Raw genomic sequence first — 18589 nt, 5'->3', positions numbered from 1 at the left:
CCCCCCCCCGCCGCTAATCCCCACCTCACCACTCTGTAGCCAAACAGATACATAGGGTTTCATTCTCTAGCCCAGACTGGCCTTGAACTCACTATGTAATTCAGGCTAGCCAGTCCTCTTGCCTTTGCCTCCACCTCCTCATACCTGGCTGCCCCCAGATCTTTTGCATCCAAAGTTGGTTAATCTGAAACTCTGGGGCCCCTAATAAGGAACTCTTGGATACTGACATTTTACATATTTTTTGTATAAGTTACAGTACCACACTATGCAACTGCTTTTACCCAGGCAACTGCTCTAGTTCATATTTTTGTAAGCAGTTTATATACATTCTGGCTAATAGTGATGTGAGTGTTTATCTTAGTGTATAGTGGCATCTCATTGTGATTTTTAAATTTATATTTATCAATGATTAATGATGTTGAACATCTTTTCTTTTTTATATTGACCATTTGAATGATTTCTTTGGAGAAGCATCTGTTCAAATTCATTTTCATTTAAGAAATTAAATTTTTTATTGTTTAGTTATAAGAGGTTTTATTAAATTGTTTACTTATTTTTTTTTCACAAAGGATTTTACAGTTTTATATTTTCTTAGCTGACCTGGAATTTGCTATGTAGACCTGGGTTGCCTTCTTCCTTCTCTCTCTCTCTCTCTCTCTCTCTTTTAATTTATTTATTTTTAGTGCATTGCTGTTTTGCCTGCATGTATGTCCGTTTGAAGGTGTGAGATCCTATAGAATTAGAGTTACAGGCAACTATGAACTGGGAATTGAACCTGAGTCCCCTGAAAGAGCAGCCAGTGCTCTTAACCACTGGACCATCTCTCCAGCTTCTTCCTCTTCCTCTTCCTCTTAAATGCTGGGATTGAAGACGGCTGGAGGTGGCTCACACATTTAATTCCATCCATCAGGAGGTTGAGGCAGGCAGATCTCTGAGTTCAAGGCTAGCCTGATCTTTGAACCACTGGGATTGAAGGTGTGGGTCACCACCCAATTATGTACACACGTGCAGTTGACTAGAAGCCTGAAGAGAGTATGTTGGATCCCTTGGAGCTGGAGTTACAGGCCATGTGAGTCACCAGAAATGGTGTTTAAGACCCAAACTAGAGTCCTCAACCAGCACTCTTAGCCATGGGAAGAGTTTGTATATGTTCAACATGTGTAGGCGAGGCTGGCCTTTAAACTCACTCATCAGCCTGCCCTGCCTCACAAAGGCTGGGATTAGAGCTGAGTGTCTCCACCCATGGCTGCATCTGTATTTTCTAAGTACTAGAATTGTAGCTCATACATTTAGGTCTTTGATTAATAAAATTCCTTTTTGTGTATGGTGTATGTAGTGTTTACATAGCAGCTACTTTTCCTTCTGAAGTTAAATATTTCCAGGCTGAAAGTCCCATCAGGTTTGATAGTCTCAAACTGATAAATGGAGAGCTGTCTGCAGAGTTTATTGTAGCTCTACTGAAAATTGCCTTTAATCCCAACAAACTGTTGCTGAGACGTATGTGTTTCTGTGTTGATCTTCATTATAACTAAAAGAGGTGTACTGGCATTAGACTTTTAAAAATGCCACAGGACAGCCGGGTGGTGGTGGCGCACACTTTAATCCCAGCACTTGGGAGGCAAAGGCAGGCAAATTTCTGAGTTTGAGGCCAGCCTGGTCTACAAAGTGAGTTCCAGGACAGCCAGGGCTATACAGAGAAACCCTGTCTCAAAAAACCAAAAAGAAAAAAAAAAAAAAAAAGGGCCATATCACAGACATCTTACAGGTCAACTGTTCCAGGTATAAATGTAACCTTTTCTTTAAACTGTAGCTACATTTTACAAATGACTTTATAAAATATGTTTTCAGTTGTGAAAATAAAATGTGGAAATTAAGCTTACTTTGTACATTAAGGAGAGAATCTGATAGGAAATTAGGTATACTGGACTTTGAGAAGGGTCTTCATTATTACAAACTGTATTTGAATTCATCTGCTTGTTTATATTTCTCTGAAATCCTGAATCAATTGTGAAAGTGTTTTGAAGTCATATTTGCAAAGCAATAAGCACACACTGAAGGTCAGACAAGGCACTGTTGTGCTGACTGCAAGCAGATGTCATTTCTGGGCTTCACTTTGACGTCCTGAGTTTTTCATTTTTGTTCTTTTTTTCAGTGTTTAAAATTATCTGTAAGCCTAGTATTAAAGTGCTATTTAGAGGTCCTGAGTTTATGAATGCTATCATGTGCTTTAGAGAAAATGCTTGTGTCAGATAAGATTCACTGAAGCATAAATTACAGTACTGTGGCTGTGAATTTGATGTTAATGAGTTAATGTATAGTAAATAAGTGACATTGATTGATTGATTGTGGTTTGGGGGCCCAGGGTAGGGCCTCATGCATCCTAGACAATTGCTCTACTGATGAACTATATGTTCAGCTCAGTGAGGAATCTTTAAAAAGAAACACACATAAAAAAGGTTTATTAGTGCGTAACTGAGATTGTGGTAAGAGGTGCACAGAAGCCTCTGTGTCATCTGAAGCAGTAAGCTCTGTGTTCACCCGTGAACTCAGCGCTTGCTTAGATACAAGCTACTGCGAATACTGCAAATTGACTGTTTTTGCTTTCAGTCCATCTTGATTTGGAAGTGTAAGGCAGATTAGCACTGGTAAATGTGCTACTGCATCCATGTACCTAGTTTCTACTCTCTCTTGCTGTTTAGTGACTTTCTCTGTTTGGCATTTGCTGAGGTTTGGTTTGGTTTTTCAAGTTGGCCCACACAATTAAAACCAGCTGTTTTCAACTTTGACCTCATATTGAAGTCAGCTGGGAAACTTACAAGTCCCCAGATTATGATTTAATTGTCCTGGCATGCATTTTGGAATTTCTCTTGACTCCTTAGGTAATTCTTTTTCCTTTGTTAAGGTTTATAATTATTTGATGTGTTTGGGTGTTTTGCCTGCATGTAATTGTGTGCCCCATTTGTGTACATTGCCTGAGAAGTACCGAAGAGGGCATTGGATCTCCTGGAACTAGAGTTAAAGACAGTTGTGAGCTGCCATGTGGGTGTTGGGAGTGGAGCCCAGGCCCTCTGGAAGAGCAGCCAGTGCTCTTAACTACTGATCCACCTCTCCAGCCCCTCCATAGGTGATTCTGTTTAAACCTGTGTCTTTGCGTACATAGTAAGGATTAGATGAACACTGTAAACTGGATTAGTTGTCATGCATCTTTTTGTTTCCCGTGTAGTGTTTAGGAGACCTAAGACATTTTTAAGGTTTAATCCTCTGGAAGGCCTAAAGAATCAAATTTAAAACTATAGAAATGATTATGTATTTCCTGTTTTTCTACACAATTGTAGTTCTATTAAAGGATTATATTTCTTATTCAAATATAAGATAGCCTTAGTACTTTTCTCAAAATATTTTGCTTAATGGCTATTTTTCTGTGAGCAGACACAATTCTGAAATGAAGTTTCATTGTGGAGCAGAATTTGAGTTCAGATGAAGTGACTGAGTGTTTGAGATAGGCTGTTAGGAGCTGATGGTTCATTATTATCAATTGTGTATGCCTAGATGAATTCATAAGGTATTTATTTTCATATAATTCATAAGGTATTTAAATTTTTTTTAAGACAGGATTTCTCTGTGTAGTCCTGGAACTTATTCTATAGACCAGGCTGGCCTCAAACTCAGATATCCCCCTGCCTCTCTGCCTTCTGAATGCTGGGATTAAAGGTGTGTGCCACAACCACCCATATAAGGTATTTATTTTATTTAATTTGTCCCAACCGCCCTTTCCATGTATCTATGTCTACCATGTGTATGCAGGTTACTGGGAAGACCAGTACAGACTTCAGATCCTTTGGAGCAGGAGCTATAGTCAGTTCTGAGCTGCCCAGCAGGGATGCTAGGAACCAAACTGGTCCCTCTGGAAAACCAGCAAGAACTCAGGGCTGAGCTTGTGTCTCCAGATGCAGTTTCTGGGTTTTTGTATCATGTAACTTACTTGGACTGTCCTAAAAGTCACTGTGTGGTAGAACTCCTCCTGTCTCTCCCTCCCAAGAACTGGGACCTTAGATGTGTACCACTATGCCTGGCTATGTGTTATTTAAAAAAAAAAAAAAAATATATATATATCATTTTAAAATGTATTTTTATTCAAGTCATCCCCCCCCCCCGTCTTTTTCCTTCTGTGCCCCTACCTGTATGCACATAGGTCTGTGAGGCCTTGCACTTGGATATGGGCAATCTACTACTAGCTACAGCAACAGAGAAACGTGATTTTCCCTCCCTCAGCAGCCATCTACTGCTAGGAAATGGGGCCTCCCGTACTCTTCTGTATCCATTCTGGAATGTTGGCTGGCTTGACCTTGGGAAGGTCTTGTGCAGTCATAGCTGCTGTGAATTTGTGTCACATCCGGAAGACAGGAATTCAGAGTGTTTCTCCTCATTCTCTGGCTCCTGCATTTCTTTTTATCCCCTTGTGTGGAGTTCCATGAGCCTTGAGGGACAGTCACTCTCTCAGCACTTTGACCAGTGATGCATGTCTGTGTTAATTGCTGCCACTGCAAAGTGGCGTTTCTCTGACCAGGGTTGACAGTTACAGAGTGAATTGCTAGCACAGTGACTGTGATGTCGAAAGTGATGTTCTTAGGTCTCTCTGGCCTGCAGGCCCCTGTGGTGCTTGTGTTGGGAAGTGGGGAGAGAGTCATTGATTTTTGCAGCCTGGGTGTCCTGGGATTTTGGGTTTAGGAAGGGGACATTGTAACATTTCTCTTGGTTGGTAGTTCCCTTAGACATCTGCACCCTCTGTAGCCGTCTTTGTAATTTCTTGGTTTATTTACTGTTTGTTTGTTTGTTTGTTTTTACATTATTAATCTGTAGTGTTGAATAGGAATGAAAATGAACCTATGGTCCTATATTTATTTATTACAACTTTGTGAGGCAGTTTGGATACCTACTAGAGCATCTTTTTGAATCCTGGTATCTTTTTTTTTTTTAATTAGGTATTTTCCTCATTTACATTTCCAGTGCTATCCCAAAAGTCCCCCATACTCTTCCCCCACTCCCCTACCCACCCACTCCCACTTTTTGGCCCTGGCATTCCCGTGTACTTGGGCATATAAAGTTGGCAAGTCCAATGGGCCTCTCTTTCCAGTGATGGCCGACTAGGCCATCTTTTGATACATATGCAGCTAGAGTCAAGAGCTCTGGGGTACTGGCTAGTTCATATTGTTGTTCCACCTATACCTGGGGTCTTTTGAGACAGACATTAAAGATAAGTTTTAAAATGGAACATAATTCGATTCTGCTTATTACAAAAAAACCTTTTTATTGACTCTTTGAATTTCATGTTAAGTATCACAATCCTACTCCACTCCCTGTCTCTCCATATCTGCCCTCTGCCTTTGCAACTCCCTCCTCCAAAAGAAAACAAAATAAAAATAAAAATTAAACAACAACAAGAACACCACCGCAGCCATTGAAACTAGTGTATGACAGAGTAAGTATAGCCTCCTGCCCCACAGCTTTACTTGTGACTCTGTGGCTTCTGCTACACTGTCAGTACTGGGTCCTCACTGGAACTCCGCTCAGGTGTCCTGCTGTTGCCCTGTGTCATGGAGACAATGCCACTTTGGATCTATAGGACTGGCCCTTTCATGAACTCTAGCAGTTCATAGATGGGGTAGATGTTGGGTTAGCAAACTCTTAACTCTGGGCCTGAGTGGTAACCGAGTTGGTTAGCCTGTCAGCTCTTCTGAGCTTCTTCCATCAGGACCAGCTTTACTGCTTTGCCCAGGTGAGCGTCAGGATTGGCTTTCCCATGTTCATGCCACCAGGACAGGATCTCCGCAGCAGGGTGGGCCATCTCTCCCTTGCCCATGCCCTGGCTCTCAGAGTCAACTATCCTGTGCCCACACCACCAGGGCCAGCTCTACAGTGCTGCCTAGGTGAGGTGTGGTGGCCACTCTCCCAAATGCTGCATCTGGTTAGGGGCAGACCTAGCTCCCACACACTCATGCTCTCATGTCTACTCACCCAAGTCAATGCCACCAGGGCCAGCTTTGTGCTGCCCTTGGATGTCAACATGGCCCTAGGCAGCATCCCAGACCAGGGATGTCCACATGGCCTTTGGTAGTGACATGGGCCATGAACCCAGACATAACTGTTGTGGGAGTCTGTGTTGGGCAGGACATTACCATGGCCTCAGGTGGCATAGCAGGCTGATTCTCACCACCCTCACATCTCTAGATCCATTTCACTTCATTGTACACACACCTTTCTGCTTTCTCTCTCCTATCTCTCTAAGTGGTATCTGGGCCTCTGAGTGCCCTTCAGCCTGTGCTTGTAGTAGGGGGTGTGGGAGTCCTCTGGGTGTTCTCCACCTCTGCCCATACTGTAGAAACATTTCATGCTGCCCAATAGATTTGCTTGTTTGCTTATTTCATTTTTATGTGTATGAGGGTTTGCATTTGTGTATCTATGTGCAAACCTACTACTGATGTAGCTGGAGAAAGAATGAAAATCTTTGTTTCAGGCTTTTCCTTCCCTTAAAGAGGAAAACGTAGTAACAAGTAACAGAAGTTACGGTCTATAGAAGGTGTACTCAGAATTCAGTTGATGGAATCTGTTTCATTTGTATTGTTTGGCTAAAATAAGTTAAATTACTTCATTGCTAAGCTATTACTAAGAGTCGTTTCTTAATAATCTTAGATGGAATTGGAGAAAACATTGTTGGTTGCCTTTAATATTTTTATAGTACTGGGACTTGAACTCAGGACCTCACTAATACTAGGTAAACAATTTAATACCAAGCTACACCCACTGCCAGTCTTTTAATTTGCACAATTGCACTAGCAACCATTGTTACATAATGGCACCCCCACCACAGTTTCCTCTCTCTCCCTCCCTCCACACTCTTTTGTTTTTGTTTTAAGGTAGGGTCTTTCTTACTCTGTAATCCTGGCTGGCTTGGAACTAGCTGTGTAAACCAGGCGCAAACTCATTGAGGTCAGCTTCTGAATTGCTGTGATTAAAGGCATAGACCACCATGCCCAACTATTCTATTCCTTCATTTTGAGTATCCTTTCTCTTGTTTGTATTTCTTTTTACCTCCAGTGAGAATTTCCACACTTCAGAATAGTTTCCCAACAAAACTAACAGTAAAAACAAAAAAGTACCTTTTCAAGGTTTCAGTGAGATTAAAAACCTTACAAGATGTAAAGCCTACCATAGAACTCTTTGTTTTATTGAATATTTGCTGTCTCTTCCCAGTTGAAAGTAAGTAAAGGATTTTATCAGTCTCGACAAGTGATGTATTATTGTAACCATTGTCAGTTAAGAACTTAATCTTCTGGTTTTGTGCTTTAGATTTAACACATGTTGGTACATATGAGAATGAATTAATGTGGGTCTGGAGAGATGTCTCAGTAGTTAAGACTACTTGCTGATCTTTCACAGGACCAGAGTTAGGATGGCCTAACTCTAACAGGCACTTCGGATAGCTCACAAGTGCCTGTAAGTCCAGCTCCAGGAAATCTGACATATTCTGGCCTTTGTGGTCATCAGCATGCATATAAGCATACTCACAGCAGACATATAAATACATATACATATAAATAACAAGCGAGTCTTTAGAAAAGTGGATTAATATAAAAGGGGAGTCACTTTAGAAAAGAAAGAACTTTTTATGCGTAGTTTAGAACTGGGAATATTTTTCTTGATGTAGTCTCCAATCTTCTAAACAGTAATGTTTGTGCTAAATAACTGTAGGTTATTGAAGGACTCATCATCCCATGATGTTAGACAACAAAAAACTCAAGTTAGTATCTATACATTGGGAAAAGTGATCAGAAACCAAAGAGGCAAAGACAGCATTTACTGTAGTAAAATACAGTCTGACAACGCTGTTGCACAGAGTGTGGTTAGACATAATCTTTTCTGTACTTTTCCGTTGATGAAAATGGAGTGTTTGTAACTTCTTCAGACTTGACAAATTACTAACAGTAAACATATGGCAATTTAAAAAAACAAAAGCAAGAATGTCAGGCTGTGAGAGTGAGTCCGATGAATTTATGAACCTCACCAATACCAGCAGTCACGAGAGACCCAGCACGTTGCGGGTGCAGTGTTAGTTTCAGAAAGAGTGCTTCTGTGTTTATGTTTAACACCGGATTCTTAAACACTTAGTCTCATATTTATAAGCTAGTCTCCTTTCCTGACTGTGCTAGGACTGCATGTAGTGTATTCAGATTTGTCATATCACTGAGTTTGTTTGAATGGCACTGGAACAGGACTGATGAGGTTGCAGTAGCTTCTCTGTTTTAGTAAAGTCGTCCAGATACGGAGAATTTCCACAGTGCTGTTCCTCAAAATGTGCTCACTTGAAGAAGGCTTCTCTGACTTACTCCAGGGAGGGGCCCCTTACTTGTGACTATCTCTCTCTGTTCCTCTCTCCTTCCCTCCATCTGCCCCTACCCCCACCCCCCTTTCTCCAAGATAGTATCTCAGTATGTAGTCCAGGCTGACTGCAAATTTGTAATTCTACCTTAGGTTCCCGAGTTCTGGAATGGAGTATCTTACTACACTAGACTGAGAGACTATTTTTAAGCAGATAAGCCATTTAGGTTATAAATAAATATTTATATTTGTTCATTTTAAAACAATAAAAACAAAAAAAATAAAAACAAAACAATAAAAACAGACAGATGTCGGGCGTGGTGGCGCATGCCTTTAATCCCAGCACTCGGGAGGCAGAGGCAGGCGGATTTCTGAGTTCGAGGCCAGCCTGGTCTACAAAGTGAGGTCCAGGACAGCCAGGGCTATACAGAGAAACCCTGTCTCAGGATTAGAAGATAGTAAGACAGCTCAGCGGGTAAAGGTGTTTGGTCACCAAGCTTTGACAATCTGCATTCAGTCCCCAAGACCCTACATGGTGGAAGAAGGAATGACTCTCTCACGAGTGCCCTCTATCACATATGTGCACCCACACATGTATTTAAATAAATAAAATGAGTAATGTTGGGCTGAAGAGATGGGCCAGTAGTTTAAGAGCACTTGCTGGTCTTCCAGAGAACTAGAGTTAGAATTCCAGTTCTAGTAAAATAATAAAATGTGATTTAAAAGGATCTTTATCATCTTGCATACAATTTTACTACCTTAGTTATGTTTTTTGTAGTTTTGGGGATTAAGCACAGAGCCTTGCACATACCAGCCGAGTATTCTTAACCACAGAGGCACACTCCCAGTTCTGCTGTGTTGTAAATGGGAAAGGAATGTCTGCTGCTGATAACTCGGGGAAGAGGTCAACACTGGAAGTTGTGCAAGTAAAAGCACAGAATATAAAGCCAATTAGAAAGCTAGTATGGGGAAGAAAACCCAACAACCTTATAATGTACAGTGAAAAATGTTTAAAGTGAATCATGTTCAAATAATCCTATTTAAGAAGATAAGTACAGAATTAGGCTATGAGTTGAATTTAAATTGTTTTTCAGGAGCCTTTTGTGGAATGGATTACTTTCATAATTCTCCTGTTTCCACGGTTACAGAATACTATGGTAGTTATTTGAAAGCAAAGGAAGACTACTGAATAGCCCATCTCTAGCCCATGCTGAAGCCCTGTGGTATCAGTGAAATAGCTGTGAAGAAAGCCCATACCTGGGCTGGTGAGATGGCTCAGCAGTTAAGGGCACTGACTGCTCTTCCAGAGGTCCTAAGTTCAAATCCCAGCAACCAAATGGTGGCTCACAACCACCCGTAATGAGATCTGACACCCTCTTCTGGTGTGTCTGAAGACAGCTACAGTGTACTTACATATAACAATAAATAAATCGAGAGAGAGAGAGAGAGAGAGAGAGAGAGAGAGAGAGAGAGAGAGAGAAAAAGCAAGTGAGCGAGCAAGCGAGCATACCTGACTGCCCTTCATAGCAGCAGGGTAGGATTGGAACACTGACATTGCTTGTGAATTTTATGGCAGACCATAGTTAAGGATTAAGCATAAACATTCTGTAGAGTTTCCAGGAGCTTGTGAAGAAAGAGGTTCAAGCATTGGAAAGAAATTTAATCACCTATTTTAGACTGTATAGAGGAAAGCTATTAAAGAGTATAAATTACTATTGATATTTTCTAGAAACGACTACAAAAAGAACTGTTGGCTTTGCAGAATGACCCACCTCCTGGAATGACTTTAAATGAAAAGAGTGTTCAGAATTCAATCACGCAGTGAGTATTTGATTCTCAAAGGTATTCTGGGGTTGTACAAGTAACTGTGGTTTTCATATTTCATCGCATTCTGTTATACCTTTAATATAATAAAAAATCTTATTCCATATATCTGCATATTCATTTTTTAACCTTACTGTGTCAGCATAGACTTATTGTAATGTAATTTTTTTCTTTTTTTTTAAGATTTATTTACTTATTTTATGTATGTGAGTACAGTGTAGCTGTCTTCAGACACACCAGAAGAGGTATGTCAGATCTCATTACGGATGGTTGTGAGCTACCATGTGGTTGCTGGGATTTGAACTCATGACCTTTGGAAGAGCAGTCAGTGCTCTTAACCTCTGAGCCATCTCTCCAGCCCTGTAATGTAATTTATAAAGCTTCCTTTTGTTCTTAAAACAATCTTTGTGTGTTTTTCATGTTCCTTATGCATATATGTATCTATATATGTATGTGTTTATTTTTGTTGTGACTCTGGGCTAGCCTTAGTCTCGAGAATACTGGCATCACAGGTAGGTATGTGCCACCACATCTGGCTCTTAGGTCTTGAACATTTGCTCTGCATTCAGACTGCAGCACTATGAATCCCATCCTTTAGACATAGTAAGTCAAATATTCATGCTGTACTAAAGAATGAGCGAAGATAAATTCCTAGCACAATAGGATAGTTACCTAGCAGAGATCATACTTTTTTCTTCTTCTTAAACTTCTCTAGTTAAAAGTGTGAGTTAAAACTGTGTCTACAGTAGAGAAGGATGACACAGTGAAATGCTATCATTTTATAGTCTGTAGTTTGTAAAGTGGAGATTTGGTTTAGTCATAATTATCTTTGAGAATTGTGAAAACAGGCCGTATTGGCTGGGTACAGTGGTACACACCCGTCGTCCTCACTTCCTGGGAGGTTGATGTAGGAGGAGGGACCCAAAAGCTCATGACTACTCTGGAAAACTTGGTGATGCCCTAGAGGATGACAGCGTCTGCCTGCTGCTTGTCTTAGTCACAAACCCAGCTCTTCTCTGCAATAGAGTACATAGCTATTTCTTTATTAGAAGTGAAGATGTGGGAAAAAATGCCAAATTACCTTTTAAAAAAAGTAATAGTTATAGGAGTTCAAAAGTAGAGACTCTTTGGAGAAAGATAAGCTGACTTCCCATTACATCCTTACTCCAAGGCACATACTCAACGATTGCAATGATGGCACAGTCTGTGGGACTGGGACTGCTGAGAAACTTAGCTGCTAAGGGTGTTTGCCGCACAGGCCTGGGGATGTGAGTTTGATCTTCAGAACCTATGTAAAGGTAGAAGGTGAGAAACAGCTTCAAAAGCTGTCCCCTGACCATCGCTACACACCTTGGCATGCATACCTATGCTCACACACGGTACACATGCACACTGATTATTAGTAATGCTGGAAAATTGTGAAATTTAAGTGTGCACATAATAAAAGTACTGTATTTCTTGTCCTCAGTGATGTAGTAAACTGCAAAATGATAAGAATAAAATACACCCCAAGAAGTATAACAGTTGTTATTGCTGAGTATTTTTATTTTATATCTTTTTAAAATTCAGTAAGCATGCATTACTTTGTTAATTAGCAAAGTTTAAAAAATTATTGCACATAGTATTAGAAATCGTATCTTTGCCCTATTTCATGCAAATATGTGTTTGCTGTTATTTAAACTCTGCTTTGTATGTCACAAGTAAATTGATGTTTGTCAATCCTAAACTTTGCTACATTAAGAAATAGGGAGCACTAGGAAGCCCTGTTTCATTGAATTATCTCTCTGGGTAGTACATGTGAGCCAATGGGAGAGATGAGTTTTGAAGCTAAGAAAGACCTAGTTTTTGTTTTAAATAATTTATTTTTATTTTATGTGCATTGGTGTTTTCCTTGCATATATGTCTATGTGAGGATGTTGGAGCCTCTGGAACTGGAGTTAGTTAGTTGTGAGCTATCATGTGGGTGCTTGGAATTGAACCTGGGTCCTCTGCAAGAATAGCCAGTGCTCTCAGCCACTGAGCCACTTCTTCAGCCTCTTGTTTTGTTTTATAAGAAGAGTGTGTGTGCACACGAGCACATGCATAGAGCTGTGTATTGAACCCAGGTCTCTTCAGCATGCCTTGCAAGGACTTGACCACTGACCTGTATGCCCCCACAGTTTTCTTGCTTTCTAGACAGCTTTGTGCTGTATTTAATTTACTGTGTACTAGCTCTTGCATGAGGATTTTTGTTGTTGTTGTTGTTTTTTACATATGTAGTACCATTTCCCTCTTCCAGCCGTATCCTTCTTACATCTGAGGTACTCAGCATACATTCTGAAAATGAATTGTTATGTTTTTAAGGGTTTCTGTACTTTATTTCTTTCACAGACTTAAGTCCAGCCCATGTTACTATTTTATATACATTTCTAGTTTTGTTTCATGTGAGACATGAGTACAACCTTATCCCGGTATACTCTCTGTATATATACCCGGTCTTTCTCTGATTTTCCTGGATAGGTAGATGAGTGGGTGATGCTTAGTATTGATGGCAGTACTGGGCACCACACTCAGGGCCTTGATGAGTGCTTTACTGATGTGCCGAGGTACAGCCTCAACCTCAGTTATCCTGTATTCAAATAAGCACATTTTTGTACTTGAGAAGTATGAGGTTAAAGGATTTGGCCAGCTACAATAATTATACATGACAGCTATAATTAAAGACTCATTCCTAATGATTTCCATTCACGTCTAAATGGTATCTATCCTATCTGTTTTATCTTCTGTCCCCTCTTCTAATGACTAGAGATTGTTACAGAGTAACAATGAAACAAGCTCACATAAATGCCATAGGAATCTTTGGGTGCTTAATTAAAGCCCTGAAAGTGAGCTAGCAAGGAAAGGCAGGAGAGACCCTTGCTTAAAACCTCCAGAGATTGTGGACAGGGATCCATGCACTCTGATTAGGAGGTGAGTTTGTCAGCTATAGTCCCCTAGAGGCTCTGTTGATAGCACTTTCTCCCATTGCTTCCAACAGGACGATGGCTAATAAACTTGATACTGTCTAAAAGGTTTTCATTACTATAGAAAGTAGTCTTTTGAAAGAAAATAAGACTGTGTGATGAAGAGCCCAGTATGGACCCTGATAGTAGCATATGTTGGAGCTTTTGTTTGTTTGTTATTTGTAGTTTGTTTCAGATCTGACTTACAAGTCTGGTTCTGACCTTGACCTAATTTCTTTAATCTAGAGTGTCCCAGAAGGATAGGAAGGAGGTTATTACTATGGGGTTAGAGAGATAGCTCAGCAGTTAAGAGGGTGTGTATCATCCTGATCCTAGTACACACACACACACCAAACAGACAGACAAACAACCCTGCTCTGCAGGCCAGAAAGATTAAAACAAAACACAAGGTAGCGACCTGTGTTCAATATCTGAACCCACATAGAGGTGGAAGGAAAGGGTCAAAAGCTGTATGTTGTATGCTGTGGTTGTAAGTGCTCCACCCCATACAACAATAATGCATTTACCCAGTCATACATAGTATACACAATAATGATACATTTGAAAGTTCTCTACAAAGAGAAAAATGCAGTATGAGAGTTGCTGAGTGAAGTGCAGCACTACCCTCTGGTTGCTCTGCCCAGTGCCCGGCAGCACAGTGTTCTCTTTTCCCCTTCATTTCAATCCTTTTTTTTTTTCTTTTAAAGATTTATTTACTTATTTATTTATTACATGTAAGTACACTGTAGCTGTCATCCAGAAGAGGGCATCAGATCTCATTACAGATGGTTTTGAGCCACCATGTGGTTGCTGGGATTAGAACTCAGGACCTTCAGAAGAGCAGTCAGTGCCTGTAACCGCTGAGCCATCTCTCCAGCCCTCAATCCTTTTTATTTAAGTTTTAAATCTGTTTCCTTTTTTCTTTTTCCTGTCTTAGGTGGATCGTAGACATGGAAGGTGCACCAGGAACCTTATATGAAGGGGAAAAATTTCAACTTTTGTTTAAATTTAGTAGTCGATACCCTTTTGACTCTCCTCAGGTAACCTTGCATGTACCATTGTGTTTTTAGACTATAGCAAAACACTAAATTGGTTATTTTTGTCTAGCTAAACCTATATCACAAACCCAATATAAATATGTAGATAGAACTATCTTTACATAAGTCAGGATTATGCAAATTTTATTGGGACAGAGGCTTTTCTGCTGTCATGCTACCAGGAGCTTCAAGTGGTTTGTCATCCATGGGTTACATGAGCAATGGGGAAGGTTACCATTTGTGATAACTGCAGGGACTCTCTTCTAGAACCACTGACCACACCGATAAAGGCTCTTTTAGGACTGTCTTTGGTTTTCTATTGATGTGTTTTCTTTGCAGTCTTTAAAAACAAGTGTGTGTTTACAGATGTCAAATACATGAAGTCACCTGAAATCTGATCATTATGGTTTGAAGCAAACACAGTTTAGTTAATAGTTTAATACTTAGACAGGAAAAATGCCAGTAGTGGAAGGAATTAAGAACAAACCTTTCTTGGGGAGGGGCTTTGTGTGCTAGTGTTTCTGCCTACATGTCCGTCTGTGCACCACATGTGTGCCTGATGTCCTGCGAGGGCCGAAGACGATGTTGGATGTGAGCAGCCATGTGAGTGCTGAAATTGAACCTGGGTTCTCTAGAGAACAAGTGCCGCTAACAGTTGGGCTCTCTCCAGCCCCAGGGGATGTTTTTAAGAGGTATTTAACTAGTAAATAATTAATTGGATGTTAGAGAGGGGGAGATTCTGGAATGATCTCCAGGCTCCTGACTTGTAAGAAGGGAGTTACTTGAATTATTTATTCTCCATAAATTATAAGATTTCACATTTTAAGCTTTGTGAGGTGTGTTGTTAAAATGAAACCCTGCCAACCCTCTGTGTTACTGCTAAGTAATTAAGTCTCCTGGAAAGTAAACCCAGTACCTAAAATTCAACTTGGTATATGATTATAAATGTGCTATTTTGAGTAAAGTCATATTTCATTGTTACCTTCAAAATAATATTCTAAATTTACCTTAAGTATTTTTTGGCCACAAGAGAAAAAAAAGGACATTAGTTATTGCATTATGCTATAAAGGGAATTGTATAAAGAGGTAGGATTAACTAAATACTGACTCCTTGAATTACAAAGTTGTCATGAACGAAAAGTTAAGCCTTAAGGCTCCTTTGACCATTTTTATAGAACTGTAAAGTGAAGGGGATGTGCTGCCATGACCTGGGCATTATAAAAGGCATCTGCTAATCTCAAGCACAGTCCTCTCCCTCCTCACGAAGAATATGAATAAGAGGATTTACTTTGTCTAATATCTGAGATCCTTCACCTTTGTGCCCTTAGCTGTTTCTACCTGTACTGGCTGGTTTTGTGTGTCAGCTTGACACAGGCTGGCGTTATCACAGAGAAAGGAGCTTCAGTTGAGGAAATGCCTCCATGAGATCCAGCTGTGGGGCATTTTCTCAATTAGTGATCAAGGGGGAAAGGCCCCTTGTGGTCGGACCATCTCTGGGCTGGTAGTCTTGGTTCTATAAGAGAGCAGGCTGAGCAAGCCAGGGGAAGCAAGCCAGTAGAGAACATCCCTCTATGGCCTCTGCATCAGCTCCTGCTTCCTGACCTGCTTGAGTTCCAGTCCTGACTTTCTTTGGTGATGAACAGGAAAGTGGGAAGTGTAAGCTGAATAAACCCTTTCCTCCCCAATTTACTTTTTGTTCATGATGTTTGTGCAGGGATAGAAACCCTAACTAAGACACTGCCTTCAACTTAGTGGGGATTCTGGAAGGAACAGATTTTTTTTTTTTAATCATAGGAATACAGTATTTCTATAAACATAAAACTAAGTCAAAAAGCATTCTGCAAGTTCTGTCTTTTAGTCTTTTATTCAAAATCAGATATCAAATTTAAATATTTCCAAATCACCATTTATAATAAACTTATTCTCTTCTTCCTTTTCTTCCTGCTCCTTTGATTTTTAATAACTTCAGATTTATTATTCAGCAGTATTTCATTCTTTAATATTAAGATACATTAAACAGCTGATTCAGATCACTGCTGTGGGTACATACCCTTCTAAAATTTCATAAGTCTTTTGGACACCAATGTTTTTCCTCCCCCAAGAAAGTGAGTGTTTCTCTGTGTAGCCCTGGCTTTTCTGGAACTCACTATGCAGACCGTGTTGGCCTTGCAACTCACAGAGATCTGTCTGCCTCTACCTCCTGAGTGCTGGGATTAAGGGCGTGTGCCACTAAGCCCTAATGACATTTCAGATTAAATGCATCCAAACTTAATCGTTTCCAGTAATGAAATTCTTCTATATGTTGGGTTTCTGTTTACCTTCTGTTTTGTTTTAAATTGTCTGCTTTCAGTATTCCTAGATACAGTTTTTCAGTCTTTTTGCAATCTTTAAGTCAGTCCATTTCTCTTATCTTAGGATCTGGACTGTAGAACAAGGAATTATCTTCCAACTGGGCTGTTTCAATAGGATAATGTTTCATTCGTTTATACTTGTGTTATATACCTTTTCACAGTGCTAGAATCAAAACCTTATACTTGCTCCCTTTCCACCCCCCACTCTCTATGTATATATATATGTCCCACGCCCTCCCATACCCCTGCCCTATTTTTGCCTTTCTTAGTAAAATCTGTGAATGATTATTTTCCTGTGGAAGCAAGTCTTTACCTTGGGTATAAAGTCCCTTTATGGACATGTTAAAACTTAACCATTTCTTACACAGATACCTCCCTGCATTCTACTGTGTAGTAATGTTTATGTATCATATTTCATCATTTAATTTCCATTCTGATTTTGTCACCTAATAGTTTTTAATAAAGTAGTTATGAGATATAGACTCAGGTTTTCATTTTCTAAATGAAGCAGTCAAAGCTTGTAGAAAGGCCTTCTTCATGGTTTGATTACTAATTGGAGCAGTCAGGAGTCAGTCATTCCTCCCTCCCCCTTCTATCCCCCCCCCTCCTCCCTTCCCCTCTTCCCCCTCTCTGCCATACTGCCAAGTAGATACGTTACTAGCATGGGAAAGGTCTCTGCTCATCCTTACAGTAACCTCTAGGAAAGTAAAAGATTATGTGTGGAATCTAAAAGGCCTGAGGACAATTACTCTATCCTTTTGGAATGCTAGTATTACTTTTTAACATCTTATTTTGTAATGTATCCATCTATGCTGCACAAGTTGCACATTCTAATTTATTTTGGTTAAGAAAATTAAGACTACTCTTAAGAGCAGGGATTTCTTAATTATTAAAATCACTATTAATCACATCATCCGTATAGCTTTAAATGTAATGGGTCTAATAAGATTTGTGTACATGTAAAGGAACATGGTTGAAAACCTGTGAGGTCAGTTCCCCAATTACAAGGTAGTTTGAAGCAACAGAAACATTGGCAGTTGTTGGATACTAACTAGTCTTTCATCTTCCTACAGAACAAGCAATGTTGAGTATATGACTTCTTAGAAAACCAGAATATTAGGAGTGTCCCTGGAGTAGACCAGTCTCGTTGTGAAATGCCCACTACTGAATCTGTAACGCATACAGGCCATTCCACACTTGTATAGCTTTCTATGTTTTCCTCTTATTCATGATTAGCTTCTCACTTCTTCCCATTTTGCTATGAAAAGAGCTATCTGCCTACAGAATGATGTTTGGCTTGATTTGACACTAAGTGTTTTTCAGTTAGTATAGGAATGAGTTGGGGTACCATGCCATCATCATTCCCACCAACACACAGTTAATGCCAGCAGCTTTCCTCACACAGGGAATGTCTGTCTGGGTAAACTTGGTATTTGTTTATGCTGAGTTACTTGTAAATGGCTGCTTAATTCAGTGTGTCTAGAGCATTTATGTTATGCCAAACACTTGTCTTTATATGAAGAAGTAGAAGAGTACGGAGAGACTAAAAAGGCAGTAGGTTGCCTTTAAAGGACTTTTATCTGCTACAGCTTGAGTATATAACATGGAATCAGATCTGTTTGGCTCAGATTGTAGAGTTTCAATGGGGCACTGTTTACCTTAGCACCAGCACTCGGAACATTGAATATTACTTGAGCAGAGAGTTCTAGACTAACCTGGACAACAAAACAAGATCCATGTCTCAAAAAAGGCAAAAGAAAAGGCTGGGAGAATGGTTTCTGAAGTAGAGTGTTGCTCTACAGTTAGGAAGAATTGATTTTAATCCCAAGCAACAGCTAAAAGCCAGGTTTGCAGTGCCCCTGTTATTCTAGAACTGGGGAGGCAGAGGCAGGATGCTCCCTGGGATTGCTGACCACACAGTTAACAAACTGAATCAAGGAATACTAGATCCCCTCCTCCTCATGTCTACACACACTGATCCCCTCCTCATGTCCGCACACACTGATCCCCTCCTCATGTC

General features: G+C 40.1%; 1 protein-coding gene across 8 annotated transcripts in view; it reads left to right on the top strand.

The window, feature by feature from the left end:
• The window catches only part of Ube2w (ubiquitin conjugating enzyme E2 W), an 83224-nt gene that overhangs the window by 9912 nt on the left and 54723 nt on the right, over positions 1-18589 (top strand). For all 8 annotated transcript variants that reach the window (XR_003836462.1, XM_021172018.2, XM_021172026.2 and 5 more), the window contains exons 2-3: positions 10106-10197; positions 14119-14221. Coding sequence is in view for 7 of the 8 variants with exons in the window: in XM_021172018.2 (XP_021027677.1) it covers positions 10106-10197; positions 14119-14221 (195 nt within the window). In the remaining variant the exon portion in view is untranslated. The remainder of the gene's footprint in view (positions 1-10105; positions 10198-14118; positions 14222-18589) is intronic.

The sequence above is a fragment of the Mus caroli genome, chromosome 1 (genome assembly GCF_900094665.2).
Source record: "Mus caroli chromosome 1, CAROLI_EIJ_v1.1, whole genome shotgun sequence".
Lineage (NCBI taxonomy): Eukaryota > Metazoa > Chordata > Mammalia > Rodentia > Muridae > Mus > Mus caroli.
This window is presented reverse-complemented; position numbering and strand designations above follow the sequence as displayed.